The sequence below is a fragment of the Oncorhynchus nerka genome, linkage group LG6, assembly GCF_034236695.1.
Source record: "Oncorhynchus nerka isolate Pitt River linkage group LG6, Oner_Uvic_2.0, whole genome shotgun sequence".
NCBI lineage: Eukaryota > Metazoa > Chordata > Actinopteri > Salmoniformes > Salmonidae > Oncorhynchus > Oncorhynchus nerka.
Window position 1 is genome coordinate 53104673 of NC_088401.1, and position 17389 is coordinate 53122061.

General features: G+C 44.0%; 1 protein-coding gene across 10 annotated transcripts in view; it reads right to left on the reverse strand.

The window, feature by feature from the left end:
* Positions 1-17389, reverse strand: part of LOC115130622 (MAP7 domain-containing protein 2-like) — a 39012-nt gene that overhangs the window by 16370 nt on the left and 5253 nt on the right. For 2 of the 10 annotated variants that reach the window (XM_029661942.2, XM_029661941.2), the window contains exons 2-10: positions 8737-8859; positions 8031-8111; positions 7509-7672; positions 6565-6673; positions 5681-5770; positions 4813-4920; positions 3854-3964; positions 3215-3313; positions 363-488 (exon numbers count right to left, since the gene is read on the reverse strand). In XM_029661942.2, coding sequence (XP_029517802.2) covers positions 363-488; positions 3215-3313; positions 3854-3964; positions 4813-4920; positions 5681-5770; positions 6565-6673; positions 7509-7672; positions 8031-8111; positions 8737-8859 — 1011 coding nt within the window. The remainder of the gene's footprint in view (positions 1-362; positions 489-3214; positions 3314-3853; positions 3965-4812; positions 4921-5680; positions 5771-6564; positions 6674-7508; positions 7673-8030; positions 8112-8736; positions 8860-17389) is intronic. The other 8 variants (XM_029661945.2, XM_029661944.2, XM_029661949.2 and 5 more) reach the window with 6 other exon arrangements.

Genomic DNA, 17389 nt, shown 5'->3' on the forward strand with positions numbered 1-17389 from the left:
AGGGCCCCTCAACATTGAAATTACAGGACTATAGCCTTCAGCCACCACTGTACAGCAACCACCACCAAAAACAACAAGGGGGCACAGATTGCTTCAAAGGATTTGCCTAGCCAGCAGCAGGGGCCTGGGCTAGAGAGATATATTTCTATATATCTAGTGACATAATATGGTCCTGGGGTGGGGGGAGATCTGGGTGTTTTATAGCTATTAGGTAGTGATGTAATGGGGGCAGGGGTGTGGATTTCAGGCTCTTATCGTATACTGTAGCTAGTGATATGATGGAGGCCAGAAGCAAGGTTGGGGGGGGTCCCTGTTAATTGCTGAGTCCTCAAGCTCTAAAGGGGTCTCCTCTGTGGGGTTACCTGGGGCGTCGCCTCCTTCGGCCGACAGGGCAGCGGCGCTCTTGCTCCTAGCTAGTGAGGCCTGGGTGGGGGTGAGCAGGCGACTGAGGAACCCTCCGTCCACGGGGCTCGCCAGGGGTTTGCGAGCTACACGGCCAGCATGAGCGGAACCCCCCCAAAAATGAAGGAGCCAAAACAAGAAAAAGAAGGAGGCGATAGGAGGGGGGGTGAGGGTCAACACAAAGAAAGGGGCGGAATGGGGTTTTGGGGGGGTCACCATGTGATTTCCACTCATAAAAAGGAGAGAATAAACATAAGAAACCAAGCCGTGTCGCAATAGTCTTGAATGGCTTCCCTGTGGAAACCTAGTCCTATCAACATTCCACCCAGTGGTCATGAGGACAAAGAGACCAGGAAAGGAAGCCATGAAAAAGTATTGAGACAGACCCAGAGTGATTGTCGAGCAACTGAAGAGGACTAGTGAGGTACAATGAGGTCAAATTAAGGTGTGTCCCTGGTGCAGAAGGGATAAAAAGGGTGTTAGTGAGCTTAGTCCACAGACAGGAAAGGGTGTGTGCTATGGGGTAGATAGGGAGGGCAGGGAACATAGAGGTAAGGGCTCAACGTAAGAGTGCGCAAGTACTCTTAGGTTTCTACTGTACAGACTCAGTGCTTTGTTTTGGGAAGAACAATAATTTAAAGTCAAATGGAAAATGCCAATCTAAGGCAGTAATTCTATGCCCTGCCCACCGCATTTGAAAAGACAGTGGTGTACCGATCACTTATGCACGTTATCGAGAGACTGTGAGTCTGACAGTAAAAACCGAGAGCTCTTGATCTCATGCAATGACAGAATACAGTTCCCCTTTGGTTCCATTGGAAACCCAGTAACAAAAGGATGAAAAACAAAAACAGAAAGGTAAAAGTAAAATGGGCTATAAGCACCGTTTCCTTTTTGGCACTTTGGATGAAGGGACTTCCATCGAGGCCTCCTTCAGGCTCCCTGACAGAGTGGACGTCTTTTTCAGACAGACTAATGTTTTAGAGGTAGAGTGGCCCAGCCCCTTCAACTGTCAGTCACAGAGCTCCAGACTGATTATAGGACAGGGTCATCCAGGGAACATGGTTAGGAACGGGAGAGTTTTCCCCTGTCTAGTTAATGAAGGGATTCAGCTTTTAAGGACAGACATGGATGTCTCGTTGTGGGATTCTTCTAACTCAGTATGAGACGTTCAAAGATGATCTTATTGAGTCAAACTGAAAGGCTGAAGGATATTTGAACACTGCATTAAGTCTCACAAAACATCACAGCACTGAGAAACAATTTGCCCTGTAAATGAGATGCGTTTTTTTTCTCTCTCCCCAACGCAGTTAAGCCAAAACCACGTCCCGTTATTCAGAGGAGCGTTCTACTACGCTCCCATTGGCTAGCTAGCGGTGTCTCACTCACAGGCGATCAGGGCGGAGACAGTGAACCTTCCAAGTTAAGGATGGAAAGTGTAATTTAACAACCACCATAATGGAGGCATATTATCATCGCGTCATCATGTTTGGTAACATTTGCCCATGTATTTATTTTCAGAGTTTCAATGGGTTGTAAAAATGTCTCAGAACTCTGCTGAATTCCCTCAATTTAAGGTCAGCAAGGTTAACCTAGGCTAATTAACATTACTAGCTCGGTATTTGAAGTTATATTATCATAAGTAGTCTACCAGGTGAAAGCGTATGCTTACTATTCATAATTCCTCAAATATTTATTAGCTAAATCATTCAGTCGAATACGCTATGCTACAGCCATTGAATCGGTCTGAGCGTTAAGGGATGCAAACGGCTAGCTCGGTCCACGACGTCATGTTTGAAAAATATACTATCTTGAAGATAAAAGGGCAAACGTTATTAATCAGTAACTGAAATTTCGCACTACGGAGATATTCACTTCCGGACTTGGAGCGCTCAAAGCGTTGTTGAACGCCCCTCTGAATAACGGGGCGTGGTTTTGGCTTAAACTGCGTTGGGGAAAAAGAACGAACGCAAATGAGATGGTCGCTTTTCAAAATGACTCTACAATCAATATACAGTATGGACAGATGGAGTGGTTAACACATAGGCATACAACACAGTTAGTAGTAATAGCACAGCATTTCAACAAGGAGTGGCCATGCTAGTGCTCTCTAGACACTAGCTGAAGTGGGATGGCACTGACATACACCGCAGGGGCACGAGACCACACGTGTCAAATCCTCTGCTTACATACGTCATCTGCAGGGAAAACAACAAACCCATTGTGACCAACAAACAAAACATTGTGTTAGTCAGGAGCACAAAGGAGGTATTTCTGGTTTATAGCAGCTCCGAGAGAGAGAGCGAGGTTAAGACAAGATTATCTGGGAGCAAAAAAAAACACAGGGGTGAGCAACAATATAGGAGGGATCTGTTCGAGAAAGATAAAGGAGTGAGGTGAGTTAGCAACACGAGGACCAGAGAGAGTCCCTGGTAGAGACCAGGGATAGACGGAGACACAGGAGTTGGGCAGGTAGGTTAGAGGCTGTCGAGAGGCAGACAGACAAGTGTGCGCAGTGTTGGCTGGAAAAGAGCACATGTGTAGAGAGAGGGGCAAAGAGTGGAGGAAAAGGCTGGTTTGGAAGTTTAGAAGCACTAGGCTGCTGCACTTCACAATCGCCGCAACACAACAGTAGCTGCAACTGGCTACACCTCTCCAGCTGGCGCATACAAATCACCGCTAGGAGCTGAACATTAGCGAACTGAGTTAAAAGACAAAATGTCAGAGGAGATGCGTGCTTGTTATTACAAAAAGAGGAGGTCCGAGCGATGCAGACAACGACGAGAATATAAAATAGGTACATGCTAGCCACCTTGGTCGTCTGTAGTCCCCTTGTCGAGCTTGGAGGGGGTTTGCGTTTTGCCCCCTCCCGCTCGTGTAAGGGAGGAGCTTCTCTTCTTCAGGGAGGGTCCTACAGACAGGAGAGGGGGGTTACAGCCTACCAGGGACAGAGGGGGCGGGTCAAGCTCCCCTAAAAGTCCTCAAGAACAACATGAATGTTATTTAGCATTATTTTGTTCTCATTACAGTACAAATCAATTGTTAGTCGACTGTGGCTAAATTGCACTGTATGTTCCATGTGAGCAGAAGGAACACAGCCATTGCACTGGTCATAATCTGGTTACTGGCTCTCTCTTGATAGAGAGCTACATGATGTCTAGCACCACAGTAGTGCATGGTGTTAGCCTGCATCGGTCAACTAATCAGTTCCAAAAAAACATTCATCTAGATCTAAGAAACATGCAAAAAACTAAAAGACTCTATATCAATTATCTTAAATATGTTCAGGCACCACTTCCCAGTGGGCACAGGTTGAATCAAAGTGGAATAGACGCCGAATTGCAGTCTTTGCCCAGTGGGTTGTAAGGAGCCTCAGAGCCACACCAGGCAATGGTTGCTCAGACTCATTAGAGGTTGTGTAGAGCATGTAAAGGAGGGCCTTAATATGCACCTGTCTGTTCCACCTGAAGCTTTTTCCTGCCTTCCTTATTGGGCTGAGTGTATAGGTCGATTTTGTCGTTTCTAGGCAACCGGTTCAATGACGAACTCCTCACACGAGCACCTGAGAGACAACGAGTAGACACCCAGGGTGAAACAGTGACACAGCCATTTCTCTTCCCGTCTCCTTCACAATAACAGGCATAGGAACATTGTTGTAGTTGGTCTAATTTGTCCCTTCTACTTAAGAGGGACATACACACTGGAATATTGCTGCAGGTGGTCTTACAATTTCCATCATCCTACCACAGGAAGGCCCAAGGTCACAGGGATCGTTATTACAAAAGAAAATGTGCCGACATTCTCAGAATGTGTTCCTAACCCTGGTGAAAAAGGAAACGGGCTAGTGGAATTTGACACAGAGACAGGTTAAGGAGGAGAGAAATCAACAATATCAGATAGCGAGAGAGGACAGACAACATTGTAAGTATCTTGGCGACGGTGGAGGAAAAGGAAGCTGTGGAGAGAGAACGATTGGACCTAGAATGATTCTTCTTCTCAGTGATGGTCAGAAACAATGCAATTCCCTGCGAATCAAACCAGGATGAATTGCATTAGCATTAGGAAGGTACAGTACAAAGACTACCGAAGACGATAGAAGAGATCACAAATGCGTCACTGATGCTTTGGGGCAACTCCTTCCCTGTGTCACAAAATGCACTACAAAACTGAAAGTGAACAGTAAATGGATGCAATGGAATCCCAAGTTCATGCTGGGTTGATCATTGGTTGAGGTCAGAAACAGCGAGCCACGGCATTGGTTTACCAGTCTATAATGTTCCGCTGATTGGCTTGTCTCTCAGCTCCTGGACACGGGAAGGAGAGGGTCAACGCAGTGACAATAACAGTGGGCTGACACGGTGGCTGGGTAGAGGGTAGGATGGAACGCAGGAGGGTGGAAAGGGGACTTACTTTTGTCGGGAGAGTTGATGAGGGTGGCGGAGGAGGAGGACAGGCGCTTGTTGATGCCAGCCTCAGACAGCTGTTTCAGGTTCATGGTGGAAGTGGAGCGCTTGTCAACTAAGGGGTGGAGGGAGAGACAGATAGGGAGGGAGGGGGTTATACAGGAGACTGACCAATGGGAGACTGGTGGAAGGGGAAAGGACATGGGGTGGGGGGGGTGGGTGGAGGACAGGGTTCTGCAGGGTCCTAATGACCTGCAACCAACATTCAACACTCATTTAGCCTCAATTCTAGGGCATACTACACCGGTGGGGTCCATGTATAAAACAATCATTGAACTAAGGCACTACTGAACATAATACATTTTGATAACAGAACAAGTAGCAGACCAAAGCCATTCCAGTTCATAGGCAGGCACAGCAGTTCATGATAAAAGTTGAAAAGCCAGAAAAAAAATCCACAGAATAGATACCACAGGTGAACAGTCAAGAAATCAACATTAGTTGGCACGTGTTAAACAGTCAACAGCAGTGCTGCTCAGAGAGCAGAGCCTACATGTGACACCTCATCTGAAAGTGCTTCAAAGTGAGTGAGAGAGTAAAGAAAAAGAGGAAGTCCACCGGCTTGTGGGACAGAAGTGACAGTGAAGTTGCCCATACATGCTGATCTAAGGTCAGCCTTGCATTTTCCCCACTAACGGTTAATGTCAGGATAAGCTGATCCTAGACATGTACATATAAGCAAAATCAACCCATCCCTGGGAGAACCAGGAAGATATTAGTGAGGGAGTGAGTAAGATAAGGGCTGGTGGTTAACATAACAGTGCCAGTCCATGCTGCTTTGCTGTGGGTACAGTACAGGTATCAACCAGTTTAACCTGCACTTTGTTGTGTCCTGGGGGGCTTTTCTGGAGACGCGGGTGAGATTACTATAGCTACTGGAGAGGCGGCACCTGCGTCAGGGTCTCCTGTGGGGGGGGAAGAGAGTCTCTCAGCGGGGAGACAGGAGCAGACACATACCGCCCACAGGGGCAGTGAGGAGGAGGAAAAGGGCTGGCTGACAACAATCAGTAGATTTCCATCTCTGACAGTCAGCGCCCACAACACAGCTGCTAGGAAACAAGCTCACATGATAAGACTCGGATGAGGATCAGACCACATATGGGTCAAATGACCTGATAACAGACATCTTTTTTTGACCTATAATATGAACATTGCTTTTATGAAGTATGGTCCGGATTCCCTTACACAGATTAAGCCAAATCCTTGACTAAGCGCTTTCAAATGGAGATTCTCTTGGATTACATTTTATGTCCAGGACTAGGCTTAATCTGTGTCTGGGATACGGCCCCTATATGATTATGAGCAATAAATTAAAGAAAAACAGATTGAGATATTATATAGCAGCTATGCTAACGCTCACTGCACATTAAGAGTATGCGTCATTAAACTAAAGAGGCATTCAGACTTCAAAAGAAAAGCATAGAAAATGTTGAGAAATGTCGTTAAGCGAGCCTCGGACATACGCAGAACATATACCGATGCCTAAATCAACATAACTCCAGCTGACAGCAAACCAATAACGAGCCAGTCACTCTGAGGATGAGTCAGCAAGTTTTAACCGACCTGTGCTTTTCAGCATCCGCTGTCAGACAAATAGGAAACCATAAATCCTTACACACATGCTTGAGTCCTATACACTTAGCAGTCCTATCCATATGGTATAGAGCAGAGTGGAATGGTATGGAGGAGGATTCCTTACCGGATCGGTTGTCTGATTCTGAGAGTCCTCCCCAAGACCACCTCTTCTGCCTCTGCTCCACTCTCTGGCTGCGCTCCAGGGTCCGCCGCATCACCGCCTCATAGTGCTCCTGCAGCACACAGAGGGAGAGAGAGAAGGGGAGAGAGCGGGGGTGGAGGAATGCAAAGTCATTCACATGACAAAGTAATTCTCTGGGTCTCCCAAACCCAAATAAACAGGGTCAAAGGGATAATGATGACAATATGAGCCTACGTCCCCGAATGAGGTGAGTCGATAACTCAAAGAGAAATGCTGTTTTCAGTCTGACAATAACAGTTCACTACAATATGATCATAGTGAAACAAGAGGGGGTGATGACAACGTTAGATAAAGCCCAATTGTCTGCTCTACTTTGAAGCAAAGATTAATATCCCTGTAATATTTTTTAAATTATTTAGTCTTTCATATGTTATACCAACACTACATTGTTCTGGGGTGGTAGAGTTGCATTTGTCTGCTTAGCAGTGGTGCAAAGCAACAGGTCACTAGAACCAATCAGGCTGGAATAAGAACACTGAGGGAATGAATTTCCTGCAGCAGACGCCCATTAAAAGAAGCAAAAACAGGAGATGGTTTCATTCATAACACTAACAAAGTATGCATCCTTTCCTGAAGTTGTTCACTCATGCTCTAACAGAGACATAGCATTAACTCTGCCAATTAGGCTACACCAGACAATCCATGAACCTGAGCAGTGAAAATAGTCAACTCGTGATAGCTGCACATTTGATTAGTCACTGCAGTTCACCCGTCCCAATTCAAATACATTATTTTCGCTTACTATGGATATCGACATGCTCCAGTTTAGTGCACACATTTACGCCATTGACTACACAAATAGTCTACAAAACAAGAGTTGTATCTGTAGCGCCACCCTGGTGTTGGAGGACCCCCGGGACCCGTACCTTCTCTTCCTCCTGTTTCTGCTTCCTTTTCTCCTCCACAGCCGAGCGTCTCTGCTCCTCCTTCCTGCGCTGCTCGTCCAGCTTCTTCTGGCGCTCCTCCATCTGACGCTCCACCTGCAGCTTGGCCTTACGCTCTCTCTCCAGGATCTGAGAGTCCTTCGCAGCTGGATAGGCGGGTGTGTGTTTAGGTGTGGCATGTATGCGCGCGCAGTGTAAAGAGAAAAAGGGAAAACACATTGGTTTGTTTACTTTGTGACCAGCCCAGTGGTCAAAATCACCCAATTAAAATCTCCCAGTAAAGTCCCACTATATAGAAGGTATTTCCTGTCTCAACAGGAACTTGTAATGTATACACTTGTGTATGTTGCTAAGATAAGTAATGAAATGGTCAGAGGCTGGGCCCATTAAAGAGAATGGTGTACAGGCCGGACTCCTGAGACATTAGCTAATAGCTAGTAGAACGTGTTGATGGATTATGACCAACCCATAGAAATGGACCCACCATTTAGACTGAGCTCTTACCTTGCTGCCTATCGGCCTCCTCTCGTCTCTCTTTTGCCACTCGAAGCCGGTCGTCTATCCTTAGTGCAGCACCATCAATGACTGCATGCACACAGAGATGCAGATAAGTGTGTACACACATGCAGTGGAAATAGTGTGGGCATGGGCAGAAAATCAGTGGTGGATTATGATGTGCTGCAGGGTCACCGTGAGTTAATCACCTGACAGGCAGATGTGCTCATCATGAATGACATTAATGCCCTTTGAGTCATCACCTTATTACTGCAACAGTTGACAGCACTGTTTATGCGGCATTAAGCCACAACGACATGGCGGTGTGACGTGTGAGTGATAAGTGTCACTCATTATAACCCAGGTAACAGACAATGTGATTTGTAGTTAAAAAACCTGTATGAGATAAGGAATATATATAAATAAAAGACTGGCCACTTGGCAATGAATTAAAGGTAGGCTTAATTTATGACTACTGAGCCATCGTCATGTTTACCACATGGTTAATGACAAACATTAGCTAAGCCTCCACACTGGAACTCTGGCAGAGGCTATGGGAGAGACATACGAGCTGTTCTGGTGGTGGGTGTGTATACGTTTGTGTAGGCCTAGGCTATAGGTATGCATAATATATACATATGAATGTACCCTGTTTGTTTGTGTGTGTGTGTGTGTGTGACAATGCAGATGCAGCAGGCTAGGGATATTTTGTTACCTGGCCGGGGAGACTTCGCTGCAGTGGTGTTGGGTGGTGTGTTTGCTGTTGCAGGGGATGCAGGTACTGGGCTGTTCCCTGCTAGGCTGCGCCGCTCCTCTGCCTGCGCCTGCGCAGATGCAGCTAAAGACACACACGACACAGAGAGAGAGAGAGAGAGAGAGAAAGTCAGGTCACGCTGTCTAGAATAGCATGATGAAATGTCTAATGAAATGAAAATGCCTTTGGAATAACGAGCTGCTGAGCAGTCTAGAGCAGGTGGCTCTCTGTGCTTTGTTTGTCCTCCATAGGAATGCATGTTCTAGAGAGATCCAGAGGAATTAAAGCTACAGAACAATCCAGCTATTCAGCCTCCCCCTGCCCCCTCTCATCAACGGTCAGCCAGGCTGCTGTCCACTGGGCTCTGAGTCTCTCGAAACACCCAGTTCCCAGCATTCAAGTGACCACCCTATGCAGACATCCCTGGATTTTAAAGGATCAGATGAGGAACACTTTAGTGTAAGGGTTAAAATGTTGGTTTCAGACTTGGGCAAATGACAAAAAAACATTGAGGCCTAGACCTCCATAGGGCACATCAGAGAGCCCCACTCAGCATGGCCAAAATGGCTCCATTCAAAGTTGTAACCTATTGCTATAGGGGCCTCTATAATAAGCCTATCAAGGCAGCCAAGGCACTAGGCCGGCAGGGGGGAAAAGAGGGGGGTGGAGAGAGGGAGGAAGTGGAAAGAACGTGATCAACAGCTCTGAGCCATGGTAGCAGCCCTTTCCTCATCCCCAGTACGTGAAAATGTGTGCGCGTGTGTGTCAGTGGAAGAAAAAGTACCCAATTGTCATAAAAGTAAAAAGATAACTTAATAGAAAATGACTCAAGCAAACCAGATGGCATTTTCTTGCTTTTTTAAATTTATGGATAGACAGCGGGCACACTTCAACACTCAGATATAATTTACAAACAAAGCGTTTGTGTTTAGTGAGTCCGCCAGATCAGCGGTAGTAGGGATGACCAGGGATGTTCTCTTGATAAGTGTGTGAACTGGACCATTTTCTGTCCCGCTAAGGATTTAGGTCAAATGTATGGAGTAAAAACATTATTTACATTATTTTCTTTAGGAATGTAGTGAAGTAAAGTACAGATACCCAAAAAAAACTCCTTATTAAGTAGCACTTTGAAATATTTGTATTTAAGTACATTACACCGGTGTGTCAGGAGCATTGTGAGACTGCTGACAGAGGGGTCGTCATGTGATAGCACTCTGGCTGCTGATCAAGCTCAAGCCAATAGTCTGAAATAGCCTCCTGACTACTGTCCTTCATGACCACCACTGATAAGTGGAAGGACAGGTTGGAATTTTCAACTGCTGCTTCGGTGATGCTCTATCTGGTTAGATTAGAGATTGTGAAGGAAAGAATACAGGAAAGGACACCGCAAAAGAGTCCCTTTCAGGCTGTTGGAGAACAAAGTCAACACAAAACCGGTCCCCTCTCACTGCTCTTTATGATGTCACATGCAAACAATAATGTTAGTGCAACACAAAGGAACCGTGATCCTTACTTCCCACAGCACCTCTGGCTCTCCCTACCCGTCTGCATTGAGACAGTAGGTGACAATAGGGGAGCTCTCAATGGCTCTCCTTACAAGAAGTGACACTGACAGTACACTGTGTTCACTGCCATGCTTTGTTTCATACTGTTGTTTTCTGCTGAGTGGGATGACCGGGAGTGCATATTACAGAAAATCTCATATAAGGAGGAAGAGAATCTGCAGGAGAAAAAAAAACAATTCAGCCGGATATGAACACAAAACAAAGGCAGGTTATCAGCGAGTGGAAACTCAATCAGGAACATAAAGGGGACTATAGAAGAGGACTATGTTACATCCCTTTAGCATTACATTAGCCCATATCACTGTGGTTCTGGAGAGAACACCTCAAATAGTGACAGACAATGGAGCTCAAAGTTCAATGCTCCTCCACTCCCAATATTACCGGAATAGATGTGTATCTTTAGCCATTGGTCTTCACAGACTAGAGCAATAGGATGTAGTCAATAGGACAAAAAAATAAAACATATTATACAGAATGACGCCGGAGGGGGATGGCTGCCGTTTTATGGGCTCCTAACCAATTGTGCCATTTTGTGTGCTTTTTCGCATTTCTTGTAACTTATTTTGTACATAATGTTGTTGCGAATGTCTCTTATGACCGAAAAGAGCTTCTGGATATCAAAACAGCGATTACTCACCTCAAAGATTTTTTTCTTTAATGAGTCGGAAGCAAAGGCTATAATGTTGCTCCCAGATGGTCCCAAATCCTAGGGATGCACGATATGAAATCGGTAAGCACATCGGAATTTAGCTTTAAAAAAAAGCCGACATCGACCCGATGTGTAGTTTAACGCCAATGTGCAAAACCGATGTCCAAACTGATGCGCAAACCTATATAACGTAGGTAGACTAAGTAGTGGCGCCATGGAAAATACAGCACTACACAGAACAAAAGCAGAAAAATACTAAGCGTACACTTCCAACAATTAAACATGTTCAGGTCGAGCATTCATTTGAAAGAGTAAGAACATTTTAGCGAGACAACTCAAAGGCGAAATCCATTAACTCCAAGATAATGGAATTCATTGCCCTTGAAAATCAACTGTTCCCTGTCGCGGATGATGTTGGCTTGCACCGACTTGTCGAGCACCGGTACACACTACCAAGTATGCGCTATTTTACAGATGTTGCACTACCGGAGTTACATAGTATTGTTGTAACGCACATCTATGAGCTACTTGTTATGGGTATCACTGCTATTAGCTTCACAACTGACATTTGGACCAGCGATGTCAGCCCCATGAGCATGCTGAGTCTGACCGCACAGTGAGTCGACGAGGATTTCGTACTAAGGAAAGCCGTATTGCATGTTCAAGAATGTGCTGGTTCTCATACCGCTGCTGCCATTTCAATGGCATTGAAGAACATTTTTTGAAACATGAACACTCCTAGCTCCAGTCAAACAACAGACTCGAGAAATAAGCTCAACTGCGTCTGCAGTAGACGTGATACCCTCTGTCAAAACTGTCGACACATACCGTGGGGTTAAAACTTTCAAAAGTACTCTACAAGAGGCTGTAAACAAGCGATTCGGTGGAATTCTCTGAGCCTCTGTACTGTGTCGCCACCATGTTCGATGCTAGGTACAGGGACGACAGATCCAAAATTCATACAACCACTGCACAACAAAACATTTTCAAAAGCAATGAGGCTGATGCAACAGATCAGACAGTTTAGATTAAAATGTTGATGAAGTTGTATTTCTTCATATTATAAGCTCAGAAATGTGTACATGGCTGTAGGCTACACATGAAGGTTCCAAAACGCAATTAGCCAAAAACACTTGTCAAAAGTGCACCGCACGAGCGAGCAGTTTCATGTGACAGAACTGAAAATATAAGTTAGAAATTAAGAAAAAAGGGGAGCTCTAAAGATGCAGCAACTAGCATGAGTTACTAATATGAGTAGGATTGTGCCTTTGGCTGCTGGACAATAAAATAATGTTGATTTGAAAAATTGAACATAAGAGAAATGCTAGTTTCAAAGGCATGAGGTGTTTCTAAAAGCATTCCCTCAACATTTCCATGGTCGTTTTCTGGCTAGTCTACTTTGAAACAAGGTAAGAAATGGTTCATAAAATGGCAAAAACAGCCAGGTTTTAAACAATTAAGTTTATGGTTAAATAGTTTCAAAATGCGGACCACCTCCGCTCAGATTCAAGGTGGGCGATGTGCAACAGGCACTGTCCTTCACTCTCTGATCTTGTGACAACTTGATCTGAATGAACTGTGCAGAGTATGGCGACAGAATCAAACCCATAGACGTTAATGTTAGTTATCATTCATTATACTTGTCAAACATGACTGACATTTAGCCTATATTTCTGTAATTTAAAGTCTCATAGTTTGGCAACATTTTCTGGCCCATCCCTCGAGTCAGCATCAGTTTGGACACGAGGCTGTAGTCAACATGCATATCACATACACTGACATGTAGGCTTTTTTAATTTGAATATTATTTTCAATGTTGGTCTCTCTGATCCAATTCTGAGCAGATTAATTATTTGATATTGCGGTGTTATTTATTGAAACTTGTCCATTTGGACAACTTAAAGGGATACTTCGGGATTTTGGCAATGAGGCCCTTTAACTACTTCCCCAGAGTCAGATGAACTTGTGGATACCATTTGCTAGCAGATACCAATACATTGCACTAACTCTAGTTAGTATTGGCTCGTGAAACTACCTCCAACTTCCTTCATACTGGACACAGAGGCATAAAGATGGTATCCACGAGTACATCTGACTCAGAAGTAGATAAAGTATCCCTTTGTATCTATACTCTTCTTGTCCGACTTTTTATTTTTTACTTGACACTGACAAGAGAACAAGCATTACTGTTGAGCTCTGAAACAGTATCAATATTTTTCATGCAGGTCATCATGGATGAATGAATGTCTGCTGCTAATCCCACAGGAAGTGGAGGTCAGTTTACTTTTCCTCTCCTCAAATCAACCCCCCGCCGCATGTTTACGAAACATGTCTGGACCAACACTGAAATGCTTACTTATGGGCCCATCCTAACAATGCAGAGAGAAAAGACAAATATGAAGTAAAAACACATAAAGTCCTAATAGATGCACAATGAGTAACGATAAATTAAGTATATAGCAGGGGTACCAATACCAAGTCGATGTGCAGGGGTACGAGGTAACGCGTCACTGGGTGGGAATCCCAAGTTAAGTGACTCAAAAGGTGGATGAAAAGGAGTTCTAATGAATGACGATAGAATTCATAAGCTTATGAACTAGTTAGAGGCAGTGGGTTGGCTAGAAACTGAGGGGTACTTTGATTCCTGCTCAGTATTCGAATACACATTTGGGGTTAACAATTAAGTAGTATAAACATCCACCTTTCCATCAAGGGAATAGACAGGGGAGAGAAACAGGTGGAGGGAAAATAGATTAACCTTAACAAATACACAGCTCTTGGGTGTACCAAATAGGGGAGAAAAGATATAATCCAAGTCTGTGCAGATATTTATGAATCATCCACAAAATGAAGTTAGGCTTAAAGTGACTCTTATGACACTATTCATCTGGTGTCCTTCTCGCCCTGCCAAGGCTTAGGCAGCTCTGTCGCATGGCAACTGTTGCTGAGCGAGGCAGAGTAGAGCTTGAGAGACCAGACAAGGGTTTATATCTCGCTCACTGTGGACCAAATCCTCAATTCACACTAATTCCAAGCGCAGTGCCAAAGAGAACTGAAAAAATATTTTTTTTAAATAATTCACCCCGAACCACTAATTCCTATGATTAACAGTGTTAGTGTTATATTGAAAACTATTTTTGTTAACAAAATGTTTCATTTTGGCATTATAGCATGATTGGTAGAAACATGTGAAAATCGTTTTTGGAAATCTATTGCAGCTCAAGTCTACTACAAAACCCACAATGCAATGCTCTCTGGGCTGGCTAGCTAGAAAACATAGCTACACACAATAAGTCAAAGCATGTGAAGTAGCTACCTACTGTACAAATCAGCTAAACTGCACTATCAATTTAGAAGTCTCTCACAGAGTTCAACTTGCATTTAATCTCTGCCCAGAGCACATTTCTTTCCCACAGAGTTACTTTTGAGAAGATGGGAAACTCCATTAGAATTGTATTAACACCCATTGTGTACGTTGCCCATGCATCGTCAATGGGATGCGCGGTGCATTCTGGGACAAGGAGAGCCCTCCTCCAAGGAGTGAATGGGAATCAATTGGGTGCTAGCTCAAAAACCAAACTTTGGCATGCATTTCATGAACAAGTACAACATTGCAAAATACTCATATCCTGACTTTCAGAAGGGATTGTGTGACAATTAGCTTAGCAACCGCATTAGGTGAATGTGATGAGTTGACAGTCAGTTTGGTGGGGCGATTTTCCATATATTGCCCAATGGGAGACCCATCTCCTTTCTGTTACATCTTTGTTTCCCACAGACAGAGCTTTGCGACATGGTTCTTAGAGAAACGTAGTTCAATTATTTGGTACACTGTTTAGATTAAGCACATCTAAGCTAAATATATACTTTGTCATGACGATATAAATGGATGGATGTGTTCTAGACAACTATGCCCATACCAGCTATTGGCTGATTTGGCGATCTGGAATTCAGGTAATTGTTTAAAAGTGTTGTAAAATGTGATGTGTGTGGTACCCCATCAATAGAGACGAGAATTATGTAGCTATGACACGTTCCTACATGATTTCCTAACTTTCACGGACGGACCACTTAGAAGTTAAATCATGGGGACATTTTCTATTTCCCCAAAATAATGCTCCTCCACTCCCAATATTACTGGAATAGATGTACATCTTTAGCCATTGGTCTTTACAGAGTAGCTCAATAGGAGCTAGTCAAGAGGACAAACCTAACACGGTAAACAAAGCTGCAGCAATATCTCAGTAATGTATTAGTGAAACAGCCTTAATGATCACCTGCTTGTGTGATAGCGTGATTAGGACTTGGTGTAGCCTGCCCTAGCAGACACAGTAAAGAGCAGGCTGAGGATATCATTACAGAATGTGAAAAAGGAGACAGTCAGTCACCATCCTTCCATCCACTCAAAAAAAGGATTGCAGTGGGCAAATATTGGGCACGCTCCATTACAATGGATGCAAATAACAGTTCACCATGCCAACATTAATGATCGAGTCCCTGGTTACACCCACCTATGCTCCAGTCCATACCCATTAACCCTACTACTACCCCTTGAGAATGTTGATACCAGACATTATTCAAAGCCAATATTAGTCTTAAACTATGCATTTATCCAGGTCTCTCCATATATGTCAACGTAATGTAGAACTGAAAGAGCCAGGTGTCCCAGGGCTCTACAGTGCGACCATTTTAAAATGTAGGAGCACCAGTGGGGCTAGAGAAAGGAAAGATTCTACATTTGTGTGTGCACCTAACTGTTTCAACTTAGGAGCACACGTCATCCTTGTAAAAAGGTCAACATAGAACCCTGTGTCCTTGTGCACACAGAGAAGAGCTGACGAGGGGAGGAAGAGGGCACCTGCATCCATCTCTCCATCACTATGGAGATTTGCATCAATAAGCATACATTAGACCTGAATGGGCTGGCTGCAGAAAATCAGACAGACTGACGCAGCACAAAGCCGGGCAAGAACGTGGGTAGTGTTTTTTAAACCAGAAGTCAATCGTGACTGTGTGAATGTATTATGGAAAACCATTAGGATAGACAGATTTTCCTGCCTAGCCTATGTCCACAACTAAAACACTATCCTTTGAAAACATAACCTACTTTTTCCTGCATCAGACCATAGAGGACATTCCATTTTATATAGCATATGCTTGCTAGCTGCGGAGGCGCCACATTGCTGCGATAGGGGGAAACTCCTTAACCGATTAGTCTGTAGTACATAACTTATCCTATTAAGCAGTTAGGATATAGTACAGGAACAGCTTTGAACAGAGCTCTCTATAAATCACACGCAACATAGTAAATAGACTGGCTATAAACGGGTTGGTTGTTTAGCAACAAAACCGACACATGCACAACTATTGGGCAAAATCATACAAGGTTGGCTTAGATTGTTGACATGTAAACCATTCTATTTTCAATAAACATTGGAGACAAACACATTTGCACAATGATCACTTGTCTTTAAAATACATTGTAGGTGACTGTTGTTGGTTAGATAGCAAGCTTTTTTTTTTACATAATAGCATTGGCATGAAATCTGTCAAAATAACTCAACAAGCCATGGTATCAAGAACAAGATTAAAAAAGTCACTTACAATTCCCCACATGGCAGTTTCTTGTCATTGTTGCTATCTATCCATCCAAAATCACAACAATACAGACTTCTTCCCCATTGTAGTATGCACATAATTTGACATTGTCAGCTAACCCATCTGTTGGTTTAGGCTAGCTAGGCTAGCCTAAAACATCCCCCAGGCAGAGCTGTTAGGGGCAGCAGTAAGAGACCACTCTCCACGGGGCTCCTGTCTTGGAAGAGGCCAGTCAATGGTCATAAACAGGAAGCAGGCCAGCCTGCACTAACATGCAGCTGCAGTTATGTTCAGACGGCCAAAACCACCAGTATCCAACCAGCAAATCCCTAACTTCAAAGCACTATGGGTAATGCACACTTGTATAACAGTATGGGGCATAAGGGTACTCATATATCCACCCGACTTTATAACTGGAGGTCGACCGATTAATCGGAATGGCCGATTAATTAGGGCCGATTTAAAGTTTCCATAACAATCGGAAATCGGTATTTTTGGGCACCGATTTGCCAAGTTTACATTTTTTTTTTTTTAACACCTTTATTTAACCTCTTAAGTCGACCCTCTACTTTTTTGAACATTCTGTTAAACATCGCGCAACATTTCAGCGCCCTGCTACTCATGCCAGGAATATAGTATATGCATTTGCTTAGTCTGTGTGGATAGAAAACACTCAGACGTTTAAAAAACTGGTTAAATCACTGCTGTGGCTTTACCAGAACGGCATTTACATCGAAAAGCACAGGAAAAACTGATCACTGAAAATGGGAAAATATATCCATGCGCTACTTGAACCCATTGA